Here is a 22,650-nt window from a genome sequence, read left to right as displayed (position 1 = left end):
TCACAATATACACACATAATTGGGGCCATCCAGTGGTCAGTGTAACCCTTCATTTATAAAACACTTTTTGGCGGGGTTGATTTGTAACTGTATTCTCAGAAAAGCACATTCTCACTGCCCAGATTAAGAGAGAAAGGTGTGACACTTCTGCTCTCATTTGACCTTTACCTGGCTTTCCTCTTTCTCTTCACGTCCCCTCTCCTCCACTCTTCAAAGATTGGTAAAATGATTTGTGACTGCTTTTTATCACTGCATTTGCATGAAAATAGTTTAGACTAGCCGTGCTCTTGGATTTGACCTCTCAAATCATTAATAAAGTGGACTCCTTCCTCGTGTTTTCCCTGATGTACAAGAAGAATTAGGAAAACATAGTAGGGGCTACCAATGTGCTTGTTAGATAGTTAACCCTAATGGAAGACCTTTGCTGTTTGAATTTCTGTGCTACAATTTCATGGTTCGCTGGGGAATGAGAAGTGGGAGTAAATCACTTCCATTTGATAAGAAAGGTTAAGAGGTTTGTGACAGTACACAGTTCAGAACTGAGTCGATTACTCATGTAATTACAGTATCATTATTATTTGCATTGGCATGGATGGACAACACTCCTCTCAATATAAAACAAAACTCATCTTATGCCCTGAGAAGTTCACAACCCACAAAGTGCCTTTGCAAACACTTCCGATGTCATCCACCTACAGCAGCGGGTTTTTTTTTCTTTTTTCTTTTTTTTTACACGAGGCAACGCTGGAATTTATGTAACGCTGGGGGAGGGGGAAATCGCCAAGACCGAACTATGTTCACACAGTGAGCAGAAGCTGGGAAGAGGAAGAGGATCCCCACGGGGACGAACCCAGCCGGCCGCTGCGGCCTCCCGTGCCCCGGCAGAAGCGAGGCCAGCCTCCCGAGGCCGCGCCGGGGCCCCCAAACTCAGGAGGTTCCTTCCTCACATCACTCATCCAACGCGATACCTCCTCTCCAAGAACCAGCAGCGCCGGGTGTTTAAGCCAAGCGCGAACAGCCTTTCTGTCAGGCAGCTCTAACGCGCATCTAGGTGCCGCGACCGCTGTGGGGACCCCGCGGCCGCGCGCGAACTCGCTGCCGACGGCCCCCCCCAAGATGGCGGGGCGCTGCGCACGCGCAGTCCCGCCCCGCGGCCGCCCCGTCGCCATGGCGACGCGGCCAACGGCGGCCTGCGCTGGCGCCCCGCCAGGCCCGGCCGCCCTCCCCGCCCCTCGCGCCGCCCCTTCCCCTCACCCGCGGGACCCGCCCGGGCGCCCCCAGCCGCGGCCCCGGCCCCGCCCCGGGACCGCGGTCCTGGCAGCTAGCTGAACCAAGTCGCCGTAACTTATGCGGTGGAAAACAACCAGGCGGGGTAACCCGAGGAGAGCAGCGGTGCGTGACGCCTACGCGCCTCCCCAGGCCCTTCGCTGCCGCCTCGGAAACTGTTTTTGCCCCGCCTCCGCCCTACCGGGGCCCGCGCCCTCTGCCAGGACTTCCGCGGGGCCCGAGCCTCACTGGCCCGCCGACGCCCCGCCTCCGCGGAGCGCCCTCTGCTATTGGCGAGACGCGGCAGTGGGCGGAGCCCGCGCCGGCGCCGCCGAGGCTCTTGGGAGTTGTGGTTTGGAATTTCTGAGGGCGCCAAGCTCCCGGCGTCCCCCGCGCGGGCGGGACGGCTTCCGGGAGCGGAGCCCGCCGGGCGGGCAGGTGAGCGGCGGCCGGGCCGGGCCTTCGCGGTCGGCTGTGGGGCGAACCTGCCCTGCCGCGGCCGCCCGTAGGGCCCTTCCTGAGGCATGGCGAGGCCCCCCGCCGCCGCGCGCAGGCGGGCTCCGCGGCGGCGGGGCGCCCGGCCCGCCCCGCCGCAGCGCTCCGGGAAGGCCGCGGCGGAGGCGGGCGCGGGCTGACGCGCTCGGGAGCCGCTTGGCCGTGCGGGCAGAGGCTCCTGGCGGTGCCGGTCTGAAGGCTGCACCCGAGCTTGTCCCTCTTCGGCCGCGCTGAGCTGCCGTCCCGAGGGCAGGGCGCCCCCGGGGGCGGCTCGGCCCTGCGCCGTGCGGCGGGGAGCCGCCGTCCCGGGCAACGTGCTTCCTAGCGCGGCTCTTGAGGTGTTTTAGTTCCTCTTACCAGGCTCGGTTAGACGATGTCTGTCATTTTTGGAGTTCAGCGTTTGTTTTAATGCCTCTGTGAGCCTCATGCCTGCACTGGAGGTGAGGAGTAGAGCAGCCCAGGGACTTGTCCGCAGGCATGTGTAGGATTGAGCATAGGTGTGCTGGGTCCTCAGCCAGCGCTCACGCTGTGGGAATACTCCTCACATACTCACTAAATTACAATCATGAGTCCCACGAAATCCAATGCAGTTCCCACAAATGTGGTGGGGGTGCCTGCCTCCAATCAGAAGCAATGGTCTAATTATGAGATGTCACAGCTCTGGGAGTGCTGCTTGTGGTGGCTAAGCTGGTTACAGCTGAGCTGTTTGAACCTTTACAAGGCTTCTTATTTCTGATATATTGCTGCTGAGTTTAGTGGAGATGGCAAAGGTAGAAGCAGAAATGAAGCACGTGATCAGCTTGGTGGCTCAGTTGGAAACTCCACCAGCATCTGTAATAGAACTATCCTGGAGAGGTGTTTTTTGCCACAGAAGGGCCTGTGTGGCTATCTCCTCATTACCTATGCTTGGGGAAGAGTTTCCAAGTGAATTTAGCAGTGTTAGTGCAGCTTGACAGTAACTGATGGGCAAGTGGTTAACATGCAGTGCTGGACTTTGTTCTGTGACGGGGGCTGTTTGCCCCAGTTTCTTCCCAAATTGCCTCCTGCTTCCTTTAGTATTGCTTTTCTACCTCTTTTTCTATATACTGACACTTATTCTTTCCTAGCCTTATCCTCCAAAAAGGGATACTAAGGTGCTGTTTGTTGTGATTTTTCATAATAAGTTGTTGTATTTCACTTTCGCTACCTTCTAGTTACGTTATTTGCTTTGACAGCCAAACTCTCTCTGAATTTAAAACACTGTTTTTCGCTGTCTGCACTGAGTCTGCACAGTAGAGCTCTGACCATGGTAAATAGTTAGGTGTTGATGTATTAAGTATGATTGATAATAAACAGACTCACAGGGGTAAGTTTGCAAAGGAATGTCAAGTTGATTACTCAGCTGCAAAGCAAGAACAGCCAGGTTAGCCTGGACAGCCTGGGGTGTCTGTCTAGCCTGTTCTCAATTCTCCAGTGGTGATTATTCTAGTACTGTTGTTTTTACTTTTAGAATGATTTCTGTGGTATTTAACGAAAATCTTCCTTGCTATAATTCAAGACTATTACATCTTGTCATATATGCTATGGCCACTAGGAACAGATTATTTCTCTGCTTTCCTAGTCTGCAGCATCATTCTTATGAATTTGAAGGCTGTTATCACATGCCCACTTCTGTCTTCCCTTCTTTAGCCTAGACAACCCTGATACGCATAGTATGATATAGTTCTTAGGGATGTGAAGGTTTTTATAGTTCTCTAGATTCTGCCTCTGTGTTTTCGCAGATGCCTGTGCAGCTGACATCATGCTCCAGCTTAGTCTGCCTGGGTGAAATCTCACAGTAAGAGGAGCAGTGATGTAGGCAGTTAGAGCACGGTGGGAACAGCGGGAAGGAGGTTGAGTCTTGGACGTTCTGTTCTGTTGAATGTTCTCACACACACAACCTTTTGTGTCAATATTGCCAACATCCTGGTAAAGACCAAACATCTGTAATTTTTATAGTTAATGTAGCCAGTTAACAAGGAGGTCTGAAGAGAAGATGAGGAGCTTCCTTTTTATCTGAATGTACTTCCCCAAGTTGTCATGGGTTTTACCTACTTTAACTGTGAACATGACTTTTCCGCCTTCCAATGGTAGCTTTAATCTGTTGCAGTAAGAAACACTCCTGCTTCTCCCTGTCATCCAGCTATACCCATTTATATCTCTTTGTATTTTGGTTGTGAGGTGTTCAGGATGTAGGCTCTCTTATTTGTGTTCAGCCTTGTGTATTCTTGCCTTTGGGTTGCAAGTATAATAGAAATAGCTATTATTAGGTAAAATATATGCCTTTACAGATATTATTTAAAAAAATGAATCACTTATTATTAGCACATCTTTATTAGGTAGAATGGATGGTGCTTTTATAATCTTAAACTTTAGAAGAGGGAGGAAAAAAAGGCAAATTTTTGTGAGAAAAGATCCAGTTGGGGAGTGAAGGGAGTGGGAGTTAAAGGCATTTTTCTTTTTGTAAGAAAAGGGGCTGGTGGTTGCAAGAAAAGGGCTCAGCATTCTTTAGAAAATCTAAGGATGGTCTTAAAATGTTACAGCTGAGGCAATCTAAAGAGCCACTACTGCTGAAAAAAACATCCTCCTGCTCTTCTTTATTCTTCGCTGATGCCAAATTTGGCACTTGCGTGACCCCTCCATGAATCAGTCTGAGGGGATAAACTGTCAAGAAATTACCAGAAAAAAGAATAGGCTTTACTGGCTTAGCTGCCCAATGTAACACGTGATAGGATCAGGCAAAATCCAGAGCTAGTGCATGAGAGGTGGTGAGACTAGAGGGAAGGGAAAGCATTCCCTGTTGGATTGACTTGGATGTAGCCTGAAACCACAGCTGAAGACATCAAATGATATATGCAGCTGTGTCACACAGCTTTTATGAAGTGCCAAACAGGAACGTTCTCCTGTGAGTGGTTAACGTGATTAATACGCAATTGCTCCCCAAGGCTATGGATGGAAAATAAACCTTTCAGGCAGTTGTGAAACTGTGCTAGGTTTGTAATTAAGTTACTGTCTGCGGTGCGGTGGACACGCTCAGATAATGAATGGGCAGGTGCATTGCTGATCAAAGTGTGTTTCAGCCATTTCCAAGATTCACAGTGACAGGACTGCTAGGCTGCTTGTGAAGTACTGAAACAATAAAACAGTAAAAACAACCTACTGACAGCCTGATGACATAGTGAAGTGTCTGCTCTATTCAGGTGATATGAACTACTTTTGAAAGCAGTTGATAGTAGTTATTAATGACTTCATTGTAATTTAAGCAGGGCTATTCTGCAGCATAAGACAAATGTTCCTGGTGTTCTCCTGATGCGTAAATTCTTAATTCTCTGAATTATAAACCATATGGACCAGAAATCATGTCCTTTAGTAAAATACTAAGCATGCTGTCAGCCCTTAAATAAGTTTTATGTCTTTTCTTGACAAGGGTTTTCAAAAGTTGCCTTCAGCAAATTTTGATTAGAAGGGGGAAGAAAGACAGACAATATTTCCAAAATCTTAAAACCAGATTTAAAAGATGATTTCTTAGTATTGTTGACTTTTATTTTTCTAGTGTATACGAATCCCGGAGTCCACTGCAGCAAACTACCAGCAAACCTCCTCAGCAAGTCTTACTGCTCCAGGCTACAGCTGGCTAAGGAGGGGATCAAGGCGGAGGTAGGAATTTGACTTGTCGTACCTCTGAGCTGACCTCACTTTCCAAGCTCGTGGCCTCTTGGAGCTGTAGAGCCAAAGGGCGATGCTGTGTTGTATAGAGAACAGCTAAAAGTTCCACTTTGCTTCGGTTGCTCAGGACAGGATGTCAGAGCTGAGTGACGAAGCCAGTGAGTCGGAGCTGCTGAGCCGCAGCCTTTCTATGTGGCATGGAGTCAGTCAGATGATCTGTCGGGAAGAACTGGACGTTCCCTTGGACTTGCATACAGCCTCCTCCGTTGGCCAATATGAGGTGGTACAGGAGTGTATTCAACGGTAAGGAGGGTTAGAGAGGGTACCGGTCTGTTGTTACTTAATTCCAGTTATGATTTTTTGCTGGCTGTCATACAGGTCTGCCTAAAACTGGGACAAGGGTACATCACAAACTTCTGCAGTGTTTTTAGACACAAGGTTGAAAGAGAGAGATCTTCTGGTGAAAACTATTGCCTCATTTATTGGGTGGAAGTTGTTCTGCAGCTGGTAAGAATTCCCATGTGGACAAGGCTTTGGTGCTAGATTTTTTTTCAACCTTCTTTCAGTGCAGTGATGGTAGGAAGAAGCTACAGGAACCTACTATGATCTACAGCTTCAAGCCAGTGGTTCAGCAGAATTCTTTTCTCTGTTATTTAGTGGAGATCTGGATTTAAATAAGAGGAACTGTGGTGGCTGGACCCCACTGATGTATGCCTCCTACATCGGTCATGACACCATTGTGCATCTGCTGCTGGAAGCAGGAGTGAATGTCAACATCCCAACACCAGAAGGGCAGACACCGCTCATGCTGGCCTCCAGCTGTGGAAATGAAAGTGTTGCTTATTTCCTTCTCCAGGTGTGTATCCAGTAATAAATAGGTAAAGCCATCACTACATGGTTTACATCTACAAAGAGCAGAATTTTCCATCAGTTGTGACCAAGCTGCAGTTTTTGCTCTGTTGTGAGTTCAGCTTCCTGACAGGGATTTGAACTTCCTTGGTATCGCAGCACAGAGGGACAGTGGCTAACAGACCCAGCAGAGGGGATGCAGTAAAGAACATTCTCTGTTCTCTTGAAGCAAGGCGCAGAGCTGGAGATGAAGGATATTCATGGTTGGACAGCCTTATTTCACTGTACCAGCGCTGGACATCAGCAGATGGTGAAGTTCTTGCTGGACAATGGGGCAAATGCCAACTGCAAGTAAGGAGTATTTAATCTCAAAAGATGTCTCTAATATCTCAAGTGTGAATCATCTTTGATTTCAGCCTATGTGGATGTTTTTCCTCTGTCTCTCTCTAGGGAGCCTGTGTATGGATATACTCCTCTGATGGAAGCAGCTGCTTCTGGCCATGAGATAATTGTTCAGTACCTTCTCAATCATGTAAGTGTTTTACTGTTTTCGTGAAGTTGAAAATCCATGGTTCCATGCCTCATTGTGGAAGAAGTGGGCATTTGACACCAGACTACTTAGTGTTATGTTTGTTTCTTGATGAGTCACCTCTGATTGAAGGTCAAGGCTTCCAGAATTGTCCTGGAAGTATGTTTTCAGAATGCCAGTGCTCTAATTGTACACTGGTTTTACATGAATAGGAGTGAAATCTAACTGTCCAGATTTGACTAAATAATGGCTAAACTGGTAAACAACTAATGCAGTTACCCTGGTGTTGTGTCTACATGTTTGTGTGCGCTCTGGCTAGTGGGCGTCTTGTGCCTCTGTCCTAAGGCTTGTGGACATTGTTGTCTTTTGATGTTACAAAGTACATTTTTAATATCCCATTTAACTGACTCAGCTTGCTTCCAGAAGGAAGCAACAATGCTGAAACATATTTTGGATAAAACAGACTAGTTCCCAGTGGCAATGCCCAAGAACAGAATTATCTGGGCTTATTGACATTCTGGGATTGGAGAGACTAGATAGTTAGGAAGGCAACAAGGGATTAGTTAGTGGAGCTTGAGCTGTATGTCAAAGGTGAGCCAGTATTTCTGATGAGTTTAGAAGAAATAGAACAATTCTTTTGGCTCCTTGAATTTCATGTATAATTTCCTTTGCTAAGGAAATAATGAGTGATGCATTGATAAACATGTTTTTTTCCTGTAGGGAGTAAAAGTAGATGTGAGAGATAACACTGGAGCTACAGCACGGACCCTGGCCATGAAGTATGGACATACGAAGATTGTGGGATTGATAGACTTGCATACAGCCCCAGTGCCCAAGGTCTTCTGCAGGGGTCCAGGTAACAGCAATGTTTTGACTCGTTCATTTTTAGACAGAGCCTGAAGCTTGTGTTTTGAAAGCATGTGATTATTTGTGTAGGAGTAATGTTAGCTGATATGCCCTGGAAATTGCAGTTCTTCTGAGGATGAATCACAGAATGGTTAAGGTTGAAAGGGACCTCTGGAGATCATCTAGCCCAACCTGTCTACTCAAGCATGGTCACCTAGTGCGTGTTGCCCAGGATTGTGTCCAGATGGCTTTTGAATATCTCCAAGGATGGAGAGTTCACAGCCTTTCTGAGCAACCTGTTCCAGTGCTCAGTCACCCTCACAGTAAAGAAGTTATTTCTCATGTTCTGACAGAACTTCCAGTGTTTCGGGATGTGCCCATTGCCTCTTGTCCTGTTTCTGGGCACCACTGAAAAGACTCTGGCCACATCCTCTTTATACCTTGCCTTCAGATATTTATATACATTGATAAAATTTCCCCTAGTCTTCTCTGTTCCAGGCTGAACAGTCCCAACTCTCTCAGCCTTTCCTCATATGAGAGCTGCTCTAGTCCATTAATCATCTTTGTAGCCCTTTACTGGACTCGCTGCAGCAGCTCCGTGTGTCTCTTGTCCCGGGGAGCCCCGAACTGGACGTAGTACTCCAGGTGTGACCTCAGCCCAGAGGGGAAGGATCACCTGCCTTGACCTGCTGGCAGTGCTCTGCCCAGTGCAGCCCTGGATCGCACCAGCCTTTGTGGCCGCAGGGGCGTGCTGCTGGCTCGTGTCCAACTGGTTGTCCACCAGGACGCCCAGGTCCTCCTCTGCAGAGCTGCTTTCCAGCAGGACGGCCCTCCGGCCTGTGCTGGGGCGTAGGGTTACTCCTCCCTGGATGCAGGATTCTGCGCTTGCCTGTATTGGACTTCATGAGGTTGCTCTCCGCCCATCTCTGCAGTCTGTCGAGGTCCCTTCGGAATGGCAGCACAGCCCGCTGGAGCATCAGCCGCTCCTCCCAGTTTTGTGACATCAGCAAACTTGCTGAGGGTGCACTTTATCCCTTCATCCAGGCCGTTGGTGAATAAGTTGAGCAGGCCTGGAGCCAGTATCGACCCCGGGGGGGGCGACCTCTAGCTACAGGCCTCCAAGCAGACTTTGTGCCGCTGATCGCAACCCTCTGAGCTGTGCCGTTGAGCCGGTCTTCAGTCCGCCTCACTGTCTGTTCATCTAGCCCATACTTTATTAGCTTGCCCGTTGAGGATGTTACGAGAGACGGTGTCAAAAGCCTTGCTGAGGTCAAGGTAGACAACCTGCAGTGCTCTGCCCTTGCCTACTCAGCCAGGCATCCTGTTGTGGAAGGCTATAAGTCAGGTTGGTTAAGTGTGATTTTTTTCCCTGTGTGAATCCATGCTGACTGCTGCTGACCACCTTCTTGTCCTTTAGTTGCTTGGACAGGGTATCCAGAGTGAGCTGTTTTATCACTTCTAGGGAATGAGATGAGGATGACTGTCTTGTAGTTCCCTGGATCCTCCTTGCCCTTTTTGAAGGCTGGAGTGGAAGAAGTGTGGATCCAGCAATTTTGGTCTCCTGCTTCTTTTCTCACCTAATGAATCTATGGGGTTTTTGTCCCTTTTTTTTTTTTCTTCCCCAGGACCAGTAGCAAATAAAGTAGGTAAATTAACACACTGCCAACAGCCTTTGTTTTGACCACAGGAAAATATGAAGACTTGAGTTCCTCAGATGAATCATGTTCTGCTCCCCAGAGACAGCGACCTGTTCGTAGGACCAAGGGTCCCAGCATTCATGAAGGGCCCCAGGCTTTGGCTAAAATAACAGCAGTTGGAATTGGAGGAAAGAAGCAGTCTCACTATGGTGAGAAAAATTAAAAGCTATATTGAGAGTCCTTTTTGATCTCCTAAGTGCTCTGCAGCTATTTCTGTGCCTTCTTTTATTGAAAGGGGGAGGGAGGTTTCTGTGTGGCTTGTACTGGAAAAAGGTAGCAAACACCCTCATACAAGGCTATACAATCTCTGTTTTGAAAACTAAACACCCGAGCTTCCTTGTCAGGGTTGGATATTGATGTTTGCTTCACTTATCAGTGGAACAAATGCTGTTGTTCACTCAGTCACTATTCCCTGACTCTTGAACAGTTCATCTTCCTTTTTGGAGGTAGGTTTAAAAGCTTGATAATGGAGTAAGCAGTTAAACAGGCCAAGATATCGGTGATAATGAAAGTGGACTCACTGTTCCTAGAGCTCTGAGTTTTGTCATCTGTGACACCTGAAATACTCACTGCTTGAAAATGAGATTGTAAAACCTGTGTAATAGGCGAGGAGGAAGGTGGTCTTAGTTCAGACATAAACCCCTAGATGCAATGGTATGAGTTTTGCTTTGTGTTCATGACCATAGCTAGTCCTCAAGCTGATTATGTCATTGTCTAGAATAGCTACAAATATGAGCTTAGAAGCATATTTAATGTTTCTCTAATCCTCTTAGCACAGATACATGCTACCCCTTGGATAGGAACTGTACCAAAATAGTACTGGCAGCTTCTGAAATCGTAGTGGACTGCTACCAGTGTATTAGCAAAGATGCAAAAGGAATGCTTTTACAGGATGTGCTTGGCTTAGTGGGAAGTGGGGGGTGCAGTCTGATTTTGCTCTGTTAGACAGATGTTTTTTCTCCTTGATAGTCTGGGAGTAAAGAGGGGAAAAATGCTGAAAGCGTAAGTAAGGTGCATCTCTGCTCCAAGGCTGTTTCCCTGTGACTTTTCTTCAATGGCACTATCTAGATAAAGTACATCTCGTGTGTGTTTGCCTGAGGGAGCTTGTAGGCATGTGCATTTCTCAATTTTTCTGTGTACTGTTTAAATAGAACCTACCAGTGGAATGTACAGTCCATTCTTTGGATTCTTTTCAAGTCCCTGAGTGGTTGCTGGTAATTGCCCTTCCTTTTTGCCCCTCTGATAACTTGCATCCTAATTTCCTTGCTTGTTCTCCCCTTCTGTTGCACACAGACCAGGTCCCTCTTCATGGCTATGTTACATTCAATGATGATGGCAGCTGTGAAGCAGATGATATCCGGAACCGGGATGTTACCTCTCCAATCAATGAGCAGGATGTGGAGAGCAGCAGCAGCAGGGGTAAGTCACTGTCTTGGAAAAGAACCTGACTTGCAGTGCACGCCTGGATGAGGGACAAGCCCATGTGCAGCCCGTTGGTTTGTGTGTTCCCTTCCCCATCTGCTTAGACTGTTTAGGCAGCAGCAGTCATAGGCTCTTTAGCATCACATTGTTGCATCTGTGGCTGAAACTGGATGGTGCTGATTCTGTCCTCCAAGCAGTGAGTGTAGTGCTCTAATGGAAAGAGCAGAGGGAGGAAAGGATCTGTGGGCTCTGTAAGTGTAGTAAAGGACAGTATAGCTCTACATTGGCCCTGTGCTCAAGGAAAGGCCTTTTCTAGATTTTTAGTAATGGGAGTACAGGCTTGGTTGTAATAATCTCCTTTTTACCCTACTATCAAAAACTACACTTATGTCATCTCTCTCAGCCTTCCTGTTCTCTGTGATATTAAACAGACTTGGAGAAAACTAGTGCCTGGGATCAGACATGTGATGCTGCAGAATGATCTTGTCATTAATATTATATATGAAGCCTTGCTCTGGGATTCTCTTCTCTTTACACCTCCCAGCAGGTTTCCCTGATTAACTGGGTGACAAAATCAGAATTGAACATAAGGAAGCTGATCCTTGGTTGGTTTGTTTTTGTTTTTCCCTCTCCTTTCTAGAGGAGAATGTTTTCTGCACCAACAACTTGTCAACCGTCAGGAGCAGCAGCAGCAGCAGTGAGTGCCTGACCAAAGCCCTGGGGGTCAGCAGTGAAGGCTCTCTGGAGAGCAATGAGGTGGGGATATCCATTTTCACTTCTCTACCTTCAGCTTGACTGATGCTGTCACTCTTCTACAAACTGCTATGACCCTAGTCTACAGGAGACTGTAGAAGCATGCTACAGGAAGGAAGTCAGTATTGCAGAGACAGAATCTGTTTCCATGTATGAGCATTACAAATTGGCTACTAGCCTGAGAGATCGAAGAAGCCAACCCTTAGAGCTTGGTCACTCCCGAGTAGGTCCTTGATGGGTAGTCAGTACTCTCTTCCCGAACTTTGGAGCTCTTTTGGAAACGCCATCTAGCTAGCAGTCTAGAAGGGACATTCTCTGCCAAAGCTTGGACCAGTTCTTTAGCTTGACAAGATGATAAACAATATCACAAAGTTTAGAGAAATACAGCAGGGCCATATTGTCATTTGTGAAGTACCAATGGAGTGGAAGAAGTAGGAGGTTACTCAGTGATTCAAGTCACAGCTCACATCTTAAAGCCAGCTCTTGATTTATTGTAGGCATATATACAGAGAAGGATGCTGTTCCAGGGCTTGAATGCAAGTCCTCTGTTTCCTGAGGCACTTCTCACAGAAAACTCACTGTATTGTATTGGTTCAGAGTATTGGTTCATAGTGTTGCTCTGTGCTTCGGTGTGCTGCTTCCGAGATTGGGTTTACAAAAGCCATACCCCATTCTAGACCAGTTGCCCTATATCAAGCTGCAGCTTTGGAGCTCTTTCACTCCTCCCTTCTGGTAAAGGATTTGCTAGTTTTCAATATGTGTGTTTGTGGCCGCTGCCTGAATTAGTGACTGGGAACTGAATAAGCCTGCTCTTTCTTTTTTTTCACTATTTTAGTGATTCTGGCATCTTTACATGATTCTCCTTTACCTTTCCTGGGATGATTTTTCTTTTTCAGGATTCTGATCAAGCAAATAGCCCTCCTAGTCGGAAACAAGCCAAAAGCCTTAAGATCAAGAACCGCTACAGCAACAGTGATAGCCAGTGGACACACTGCTCTGGGAAACCTGGGAGCTCTAGTCAGCACATCATTCTTCCTGAGCCCCCTGTCTATACAGGACCTCAGGTAACTAAGGCAGAAAGCTTCCTCTGAAGTAGTGCAGACCATGCCACTGTATCTAGCTCTGGCGATTTCTCTGAGGGTTTTTAAGCTTCGTTCTTGGCTTTATCAGGTAAAAGAGAATTTGTCACCAAAATGTCTTTGATACAGGCATACTTGTCTGCCAGCTCAGGTGCTTGTGGAACAGCAACTTCTACAAAGAGCTACTTGCTTAAGTGTTGCTGTTGCTCTGAAGGTTATTCCAGATTCTTTCAGTCTGCGAGCATACTACCAAGTGTGGCTGTGGTAGGGGCTAGAGGAAATGTTGGCACGTCTATATTCCTCGCAGTAGGTACAAGATGCAATAGCTGCAGCACATAGGCCAGTCCTGTTGCATTGTGTGACGCTGGAGAAGTGCAGTTATGCAGTGCTACAAAAGCCTGGGCAGGCATAGCAGCAACATGAGGAAGCAGATGTTTGTGATGAACAAGAAATGTGGTGCTCTTGTTTGAGGGTGTAAATAAGTTTGTTTTGGATGGACTGCAGGACCTGGCAACGTTCCTTGAGCAGATTGGGTGCCTGAAGTATCTGCAGGTGTTTGAGGAGCAAGACGTTGACCTCCGAATCTTCCTGACCCTCACAGAGAGTGATCTGAAGGAAATAGGCATCACGTGAGTGGCTGTAATGTAATTCTTGCATTTTTACTTAAAATTCTCCTAATTTCTCCCTTAGAAACAGCATGCACTGTATCTCATCAGCAAAGTTTAGCTGGTGAGCACTTTTCTGTCTCTGGCCCTGTCTTCCACGCAACATTGAGATCCCTTAGTTGTTGGCTGCAACAGGCTCCTGCTTTTGGCAGTGCCTTGGAGAAGCCAGTAGGTTGCAGAGGTCCTCATGGCATCCCCTTGGCTAGAGTCCAAAGGTGAAGTGTATGCCATTGTCCCACTAGTTTGTTTGGACCCAAGAGGAAAATGACGTCTGCCATTGCCCGTTGGCACAGCAACGCTCGACCCCCAAGTGATGCCCTGGAGCTGGCCTATGCGGATCGACTGGAGGCTGAGATGCAGGAACTGGCCATTCAGCTGCACAAGGTAAGAAGTCTGCCAGGAGCTGCTGGATGACTAATCACATTGCAGTAAGTGCTCAGCAGTGCACTGTTATGTTGTGCCTCTAATAGGTTGGGGTAGAAGCACAGACATAACTTTAAATGGATGCGTTGGGTGTTGAGTAGATTCTGCAACCCCACAAGTGCAGATTATGTAGTCCTTGTGCTCTGTGCTCGCAAGACCTTTACACCTGTAGTTCTGATCTACTTGGGAACTAAAGAGCTGGGGGATGTTAAAACCTCTACTTTTTTTGGCAGTGTTGTTTACAACTTCACTGTAAGAACTATTAGTGAACAGATTTCCTTTGATTTGGGCAATTGGCTCTTCGGAGTATCTTTGCAAGTGGAGAGGAAGGAGAATTGTGACTGTCTTGATGTGGGGCAAATCTGTGTTCAGTGTGCGAACCTTGGCCAACTTCCCATTGGGTTGGGCGTGCTTTTGCAGGAACCCTCTGACTGCCTAGACTACTAAAACAGCAGAAGCTTCAAGGATTTTTGGGAGCAGGCATGTGAGAGGGTGATATATAGCACTCCCAGCCTAGTCCCTGTTCTGCTCTGCCCTGCTGTAGAGGTGTGAAGAGGTGGAGGTGATGAAGGGCCAAGTGTGCCAGGAGCAGAAGCTGCGTGCAGTGGCCGAGAGCTGTTTGATGGAGCGGGATGAGACCTTGAATGATGTCCAGTGCCAGCTCAGAGAGGCTCAAGCTATCACCAAGAACGCTGGGGTCCTACTGGATCAAATCAAGTAAGTCATTGCTAGGAAATGCCACTGTGGCTACTGGAAACTGGGCATATAGGCTGTGCAGAGATCGGGGTGATACTGGCACTCCTGCAGGTGTCCCTTAGGTAAGGCAGGAAAGCTTATTGGGCATCTGAACCCATTCTAAATTCTTCCTGACAGTCTCAGTTGGCAAGCCAAAGCCATGTGGACACATGTGAGTCTTTCATCTGATGCATGAGATAGAAAATGGCCCTTTTTTTTTTCTTTCCCAAAGGTGCCAAGTGCCCCATTTCAACTAGAAGGAGAAGGCACTCGGCTCCTTCAGAACTAAGGGGCTAAGTGTTTTATTCACGGTTATATGAACACTTAGAGACTAGCTTCAGGGTGTATCTTGATGCTCAGGTGGATGCAGGACTGAGTTTTTAACTTCCAGATAGTGTCAAAGGGCTAGCAGTGTTCTGCCCTGGCTAGTGAAGGACTCTGCTAGCAGTTCTAGTGGCACCTGACAGAAAAACCTGCCCCATTCATGCCCAGCACTGCCTTAAAGTTTTCTCTTTTTATACCCCTTAATCTATTCTTTATTGCTCTTGTGGCCCTTTTTTCCCTGCCCCAGTTGGGTTATCTGTCTGTCTTGGGCCCCTTTCTATCTAGTTACAGGACTGGCATGTCCTTGAAGTTGGCACTAGTTCTACTGGGCCAGGAAACATAGCAGTAGAAGGATGGAGTCTGTGCACTTCTGAACCAGGGTAAATTAAGATTGCCTTGCAAAAGTATAGGAAAGTAATCTTCCCAACTGTGAGGGGTAGAGCACTGCTCTCTCTCCTGATTGAAGCCCAGGCTGCTTGGTAGAAGGATGCAGTGATGCTCTGAGGCTGCACTGCTTGAATGAATGACTTGATGTTAGCCAGACAACTTTATCCATGGCCCTTTTCCTTTAACCTGATGCCTATCCTGGGCTAGCTTCGCTTAGCCCATTAGAAACCTTGGATCAGGCTTGATTCTCATGCAAAGCAAGCATAGTCCCTGGCTTAGGCTTTCTCCTGCTCAACCCGCCCCCTCCTTCTCTTCTCCCCCCGCAGCTCCTCTGTGGACAGGGGCAGAGATTGCTGTGGAGATGGGGCACAGTGGAGAGCGCCCTGAGCTTTGGCTGGGGCACGTCTTCCTCTACCTGGGAAGGAACAAGGAGCAGTTTGTAACCCAGGGCGTTAGATGCGGTCCCTCGGCACCCCAAGCAGGTATTTGCAGGATGTAGGAGGGCAGAGACTGGCATGTTGTTCTTGGAAGTGCACGGGAGTGCTTCTAATGGTCTTTATCTTGTTTGGCAGGTCCTGTCAGGTGGAGCTGTCCTCCCGGCTAACCCAAGAGCAGGCAATTGGCAGAGTGCTGGACACGAAGATGCAGTTTGGAACTGGTGAGAGCAGGTGGCTTGATGAGAGTCAAGTGCTGCATCTGGGGAAGAAAGAGCTTATCAGAGTATGGGAAAGGGTGCAGGGGTTGAGTAAACGGGAAACCTCAGACCAGGCACATGCACGTGCTTTATGCTCCTGAGAGGATAATATTAGAAGTGATTTGGAAATGGCTGAGCTGCCAAACCCTCAAATTTAATGTAAGAGTTCTTAATCAGAGAAAGCAGCTGAGGCATTGAGGGCCTTTGGACTTTCACTAGAGCAGAGTTTCTCTGAAACGTTTTCGTAAGTAAATGCTGGGGTCTGACAAATAAGCCTGTGTCCAAAAATGTAGTGCTGTAGCACAGACACTCAATGACTGTCCTGCTTCGTGGGCCTATGGCTTCACTTTGCTGTGCAGCATGTGGGCTCCTCAGATGTGTTATCACACTGCTCTGGAGCGAAGTTTAAATCAAAAGTTCCAGTTGGTTCCCTGGCCCAGTCTAGGGAGCTGTGCTGTTAACATATTGAGGCAGTGTGAATGACTGTGTGACTGGGTAGGGATGGCCCACTGCATTCCTGCTGCAGAGAGTCAGCAAATGATTCTGCTGCCTGATGACAAGCTACCAGAGATACAACTCACTGTTTGTGTTTAAAAGCAAGACACATGGACATCTTGGTGTTTCCCGTCCGCTGTATTTAATCCATCTGTAATTCACTTAATAGTGACCTGTCCAGAAAGAGAGAGGAAAGAAAGGGAAAAAAAAAAAATCCGAGCACATTATCTTAACTATCTTAAGTGGTGGAACTGGAAAGAAAAAACAACAAAACCCCGATCTGTTCCTCTTACAGATGATTCCAGTTCTTTCAACATGCAATACAGAACGCTTTTCTGAAGCCAGTTTGGGTGCAGACAGTGTCAGGGTGACACCAAACCCTTGTTTCCACTGTGTCATTGAGAACATGCAGACTTATAAATACTTTCCTTCTCTTTCTTGAAGGGCTAAAAGCATGGCCGCCTTCCTTGAAGTCTCTGAGTTTGCCTGAGCTGTCAGCTGTCCTGGAGGAGTGTGTGGGAGAAATGGGTAAGGTCAGGGAGAACCCCGGTCACATGAAGTATCTGTTGTGCTGAAGCAGGGGCATGGCTGGGCCAGGTCCTGAAGGCAGTGGTAGGTTGGAAGGACCTAATCATTCTCCATCATGTTCAGGGAAGTCTCCAGGCTCTGATGCTGGTGCTGGGATTTTCTTGCATTTTTTTTCCCTCTGCTGAAGTAGATTCTGCTGTGTTTCTGCGGATCAAATTTCTAGGAACAGACTCTTCTGTAGTCTTCATCTTTTCCTTCCCTTTGTGTTGCAGAAGTTCTGGTTCTCCTGTTAAGGTGTGAATGCTGTTCTGTCCTACATTCCCTGTGCCTCCCAGCATGCTCTGCCAGCCCAGCCCAGCAGCAACTTTCCCCAGGCTCAGCCCAGTTCCTGCTCTCCCTGTTGTCCCAGCAGTGTGATCTCAATGGTACTAAAGCACTTAGAACTGGAGCCGTGGGAGTCTTTGCAGGCACACCCTGCATGTTTGCAGGCTTCCAGCATGGTGGTTGCAGGACTGTGTTATGGCATGCTCTCCCCCTGAGAGATTCTAGGTGCTGGGAATGCTGTCACTGCTGAGCATAAAGCAGCTGCTGATACCTGGACCTTGGATGGTTGCATCTACCTTGCTGAGAGGATGAATATTAGCCAAGAGCAAGGATTTATTGCTCCTTGCTCTGAAACAAGCCTACGAGCACTGAACTGCCAAGCTCTAGTGTCAGTGTAATGTGTTGTTATACCCTGTGGCTACACAGTTACAGGCCAAAGCTGCAGCAAAGGGCAAGATGTGCGAAGGAGAGCTGATCCCTGTGCTGAGCTGCATAGGAGATTGGGATGTGGGCCCTGCTTCCAGTTACCCAACAGTTCAGGACCCTAGTCTCTTCCCCACCTCCGAGATAGGAGCGTGCAGTTCCCTGGTCACTGAGTAGGCATCTCTCTCATCTTGTCCTCTGTTGACAGAACAAGGCTAAGAGAAGGGGATGTATGTCCCCCCCAGTTCTCACACACTTGGCCCAGCTACCATCCTCTCCTCTTGCTCAGTTATCAGAGCTGCTTGTGAGATGGCTTCTAATGCGTGCTCCCTGTTTGCCCAGTGGTGGGAACTTGTCCCAGTAACAGGCAGCCAAAGAGGCTGTTGTTCAAGAAGCACTGGAAGCTACAAGAATGAGGGCAGTGGGAGAGGCAAGAGAACAGCAACACCACAGTCTGCAGCCTGTTTTTTTGCCACTTATTGGCCTGTTCATGCTAATGATTTTTATTTTTGGTTTGTCCTCAGGAAAAGCTCTGCAAACTGTGACTCAAAACCTTCAGAGGATTCAAACCCTGGGACAGGGCGGGCAGAGCTGGCTAGAGCCGTAACGAAGCAGGACGGTGAGTAGGAAGTATTGACAGCTGTGGAGGGCTATGGAATAGAGGGGGCTCACAGCAGGCCACAGCCATCTGCTGCTTGTGGTCAGTCACAGCCTGCACAGCTGAGGCTCCACTCTAACATGCCTAAGCATGTGCCCTTTGACTGGCTTTCCCTTTGGAAAATCCCTAGCTGCCTTGTCACCCTGCCCCACTGAAAGGATGACTGTCCTGTGTTTCCTGATGGCTGCAGGAATACTGACGTCGGGTGACTGTTCCACCCGGAAGCAAAGTGTGCCTGGGAGAATGAGCATGAGGGCTGTGCTGGCAGTACTGCAGTTCGGCTGAGAGTGCTGCAGCGGCTGACAGATATGTGGAAGAAGGTCTCAGCCATTGGAGAATGTGCCTGAGAGAACAAGGGACAGCAGAGGACAAGGACTCAACAGCTCTACAGGCCTCACTGTTGTCTCGGTTCACAGGACCGCATTATTCATATCGAAAGGTTAGGTTAACAGGAGAAGCACTGAGCTGGGAGGGTTTATCTAGCTTAAGCTTTCTGCAGCCTTCATCATCAAGGGCCGTGTGGTGTTAGCAAGCTGACTGTCCACAGCAATCAGGTTAATCAGGTTACTCTTCTGTGTCCCATCCTCCCCAAGACCTCTGACACCTGCTGCAGCCCCTCCTGTGACATGTGAATTGGTAGTTGTCCAGGAGCTGATCCCAAAAATGTGTACGAAGCAATAAAGAGAGCAGGTTTGTGAGTGAGTAGAGTAGAGCTAGTAGTGGCTGCAGGTTCACTGAGCTGCACAGTTCTTGCAGCCCTAGTCTCTAGCTGGCATGTCTTCCCTTTTGCCATCTCAGCTCTGTCCTTCAAAACCTCTCCCTCCTACCAGCCAACCCTGGTTCAGTCCAGATTCTTGCCACCTTCAGGAGTTGTGACTGTGCTCTTCAGCGCTAAAGAGCTTGTTTTTTTGTGCTAAATGCCTAATGGCAGACACATTGGCAGTCAAGTTTCACTGCCAAGATCCCAACACAGAGTGGTTGCAAGGCAGATGTGCCCCTGGAAGGACATGAGAGAGAAGGAAAAGCTCCAGAGACTGTTCACTCTCCCGTGCTTCTGGCAAGCAGCAGAGTGCCAAGGCAGGCAGAATAAGAATGAGGGATAGAGGTCTGTCCCCTGTGGGAGATGGGTAAAAAATCATGTCCTAAATCTAGCTACAGTGCAAAGCTTCAGTCCTCAACCACTGCCTGTCCTTGGATTCCAGGCTTCAATGTTAGGAAATAGATCTGCCAAGGCATTCTTGCACCAGCAGTGTGAGTGTTTCTGAAGTGCAAGCAGGTGGTGCAAGAAGAGGCTGACTCCTCAGAGAGACTAGCCCATCTCCTGGAGGTGTGCAAGCAGCCATAAGGGGACCAGTGACAGCTGTGTTAAAGCAAAATGGCTTCTAGCACTGTGCAGTGATTCTCTGTTCTTGTGTACTGGTGAATCCTGGGGGACGACGACTTAATTCTGAGTGATTGGTTTGAGGAGCCTGGAAAAGCGTCCTTCCCTTTGCTGAAGTGGGGAAGAAACAGTGTTTTCTTTCTGTTTTTTTTTTTTTTTGTTTTTTGTTTTTTTTTTGTTTGGAGCTTGATCACTGATGACCAAGTACAAAAATCCATTCCAACTCCTTCTGATCAGCGGCCTGGGACTGTTTAGCATGAAAGTTAATCTGTGTTTGACAACAGTGACATCCAACTTGGCTGTCCCAATGAAAAGGTGGACTGGTGCTTCCTGGGGACAGTCTTGGGACACTGAGGCAGATAGAGCCTGCCTTACTGGTAGTTTATGTGCAGAGCAGTGTGCTCAACTGTGTGGCATTGCCTTGTGCTCACGTCTGACTCTTAGACTTGAGATCAAAAAATTGTGTGCCATGTTTAACAAATGAGTCAGTGACATGGGTGTGTGCATGTATGCATCTGATGCCTAGCTGAGCAGCAGGCAGGAGGATAAGGCTGCAGGAGGCTTCACCCTGAAAAACGTTTTGCTGTGGCAGAGCTGATTCTCCTGAAGGCTTTAATTCTTGAGGCAGCAACCCTGACAGCTCCTCAAAGTATTGAGGACATGATGACTGTACTGGAAACAGTATTTCGGGCCTTGTTCTCCATTCCCTGGTGCCAGAGGAAATGTGGGGAGCGCCAAGGCCTTGTGTATTCCCCTCTTCACAGCCTTGGGGGTGTCTATGGTTGCACCAGCACAGCACTGGCAGTGCTGCTTCCCTTGGAAGTCCAGACTTGCAGTAAAGGCAAGGAGCGTGTGGGACAAGGGGAGACTTTTGTAGAGGCAAAAAAATAAGTGGAAGGGCCTTGTAGCATCTGGAGAGCATGCAAGGCCCTGGCCTGGCAATGCCTCAGCAGAGCTGGAGAGGCTGTGCAGAAAATTGGGTGGCAGGAAGGAGAGAGTGTACACACTTGGGATCAACTTTGCTAGGTCTTAGGGTGGAAGGAAGGGGAGAGGGGGGTTTTTGGAGGGAGGGGGGCATGGTTTGGGACATGTTGGGGATTTTAATGCTTGGGGAACTGGGAATGGGAGTGCCAAGTGTGGGTGGGCTAGAAGCTCAGTGGTGTAGATAGGAAGGAAGGAGGGGAGTCCCACAGAGAAGGTGCTGCAGGAACCTAGATGTAAAGGTTTAAAGGAGTTCCAGAGTAGCCCTACAGGGACCGCTGGGGACAGAATGTTCGTAGAACAGTGTTTCTTTTAAGGAGGCAATCCCTTAATGCAGGATTTTAAAAGCATTAAGTGCTGAAAAGGTGGCTGTGCAGGCAGCAGGGAGAATTTGGTGCTACTGTAAGTTGAGCTGTCCTGCAGACTATGTTGGCTGGCTAAATAAAATAGCATTTGCTAGCTTGGATTAAAAAAAAAAAAAAAAATCTGTTTCTGGTGCCTGGTCTCTAGTTCCCTGCTTTGGAGCCTGGTTCCCTGGAGGCAGCCAGGGTTGTTGAATCATGAGCAACCCGACTGATTTCTTTCAGGACACTCAAATACATACAGCTCTTTCCAGCTTCCTCCACTTGCATGCTGAAGGGTTCTAGGAGTTCCTTATCTGTGGCTTACCTGTCCTTGCCTGGTTCCTGATGAATGGGACAGCCTTGCAACACAAGCTAGGTAGGTGATACGGGAGCTCACATGGCCAGGCAGTGCCAGAGCTGCAGAGGGAGAGTGTGTGTAGGTAACAAAACACGAGCTCCTCTAAGAGTTCTGCTCCATTCTCCCTACTTGGGAATTGACACTTTTTGCGCCCAAAAGACCATAGTTACATGGCAAAGGTTATTGTGTGTACAGCAATTGAAAAATGAGCTTAGGCCTTGTTGAATTGTGTGCTGGGATTTTGCTCTCAAGATGAAGTACTGATTTTTTTTCTTTTTTGCATGCGGCTCTGGTCTGAGACTGTTGTGAGCTGTTAGTGTGATCAAGCTCTTCCAGACCTTCAGCTAAAGCTCTGATCTGTCGCTGGAGATAGACCAAGAGGATACAAGTCAGCAGCTATTACAAAATGTTTTAAATAGGGCAGCAACAACCAGATCTCTGTCATTTTCTAGCCAAAACTAAAGCACTTTGTGTTTCAACACAAACTAAGCTGACTTGCGGCCTGGACTGGTGGGAGTGGAGCAGAGTAGGCAGCACCGTGAGCTTGCTCTCACAATCCTTATATCCTAGAGCAGCCTGGCTGTGGTTCAGCATGCAGCAAGGATTTTCTGTCTCCATACCCAGTTTTGAAAGAGCTGGAAGCAGCTCCCCCTTGGAGCTGAGAACTGTGACCTGTCTCCTCTCCTCAGCTTCATCTTGCACTGAGCAGCACTTCAGAGAGGAGCATATGAAAACACAGAGGCCAGTGCTCATCAAGGGGACTAATGGTGATTTCAGGAAGAGGACCAGCTTTCTCTTCCCAAGGCAGTGTGGCTTCTAACAGGTTTGGCATCAGATCCTGTAGCAAACACACATGCTGATAATAGGCTGCTGGAGCCCGCAGCAGCCAGCAAGAGCAGAGAAGCATCCAGAGAGCAATCCAACTCCTGTCCAGAAGAAACTGTGTGCTGCCATGTCAGTCTGAGCCATCTACAAAACATATGATTTGGGTAGCTGTATTATTTATCACTGCCATTTAAGTGTGTTATTTTGCCATTTACCTCCTTGTTCTGTAAACTGTGTTCCTAGAGAATAGAACTGTGTTTTATTTTGAGTCGGGGTGCTGGGTACCCTCTACAACTGGGAGTGTGTGCGCTTAGGTGGCAAAGTGAGTATTAGTGCCCTCCCATATGCTGCTGCCTTTACCTCACTGCCTGAGAGCTGTTCTCCTCCCTCAGCAGACAGAAATGGCATGCTCCATTTGCTGAAAAATAAACATTTATTTACATCTGAAAAGAATGTGCAAAATAGTCTCACAGGGGTTATATCTG

At 48.0% G+C, this 22,650-nt stretch overlaps 1 protein-coding gene across 4 annotated transcripts; it reads left to right on the top strand.

Moving 5' to 3' along the window:
* Positions 1-1,647: 1,647 nt before the first annotated feature.
* ANKS3 (ankyrin repeat and sterile alpha motif domain containing 3) lies at positions 1,648-20,689 on the top strand. Of its 4 annotated transcripts, none has more exons than XM_062587957.1 (18): positions 1,648-1,704; positions 5,333-5,436; positions 5,573-5,748; positions 6,103-6,301; positions 6,524-6,645; positions 6,745-6,826; positions 7,544-7,679; positions 9,357-9,515; positions 10,660-10,785; positions 11,429-11,544; positions 12,438-12,605; positions 13,125-13,249; positions 13,528-13,669; positions 14,253-14,425; positions 15,727-15,812; positions 16,788-16,871; positions 18,143-18,237; positions 18,467-20,689. In XM_062587957.1, the coding sequence occupies exons 3-17, from the start codon at positions 5,579-5,581 to the stop codon at positions 18,223-18,225; spliced, it is 1,971 nt and encodes a 656-aa protein (XP_062443941.1). In that variant the 5' UTR covers positions 1,648-1,704; positions 5,333-5,436; positions 5,573-5,578; the 3' UTR covers positions 18,226-18,237; positions 18,467-20,689. The 4 variants fall into 4 exon arrangements, 3 of the variants coding, with proteins under 3 accessions (XP_062443941.1, XP_062443942.1, XP_062443943.1); XM_062587958.1 differs by lacking the exon at positions 1,648-1,704 and adding an exon at positions 2,125-2,201; XR_009959942.1 differs by lacking the exons at positions 16,788-16,871; positions 18,143-18,237; positions 18,467-20,689 and adding an exon at positions 15,481-15,636 and having other exon boundaries at positions 15,727-15,813.
* The last annotated feature ends 1,961 nt before the right edge of the window (positions 20,690-22,650 follow it).

The sequence above is a fragment of the Rhea pennata genome, chromosome 15 (assembly GCF_028389875.1).
Source record: "Rhea pennata isolate bPtePen1 chromosome 15, bPtePen1.pri, whole genome shotgun sequence".
Taxonomy (NCBI): domain Eukaryota; kingdom Metazoa; phylum Chordata; class Aves; order Rheiformes; family Rheidae; genus Rhea; species Rhea pennata.
The sequence above is the reverse complement of the archived record's forward strand: the minus strand, read 5'-3'. Positions and strand labels throughout refer to the sequence as shown.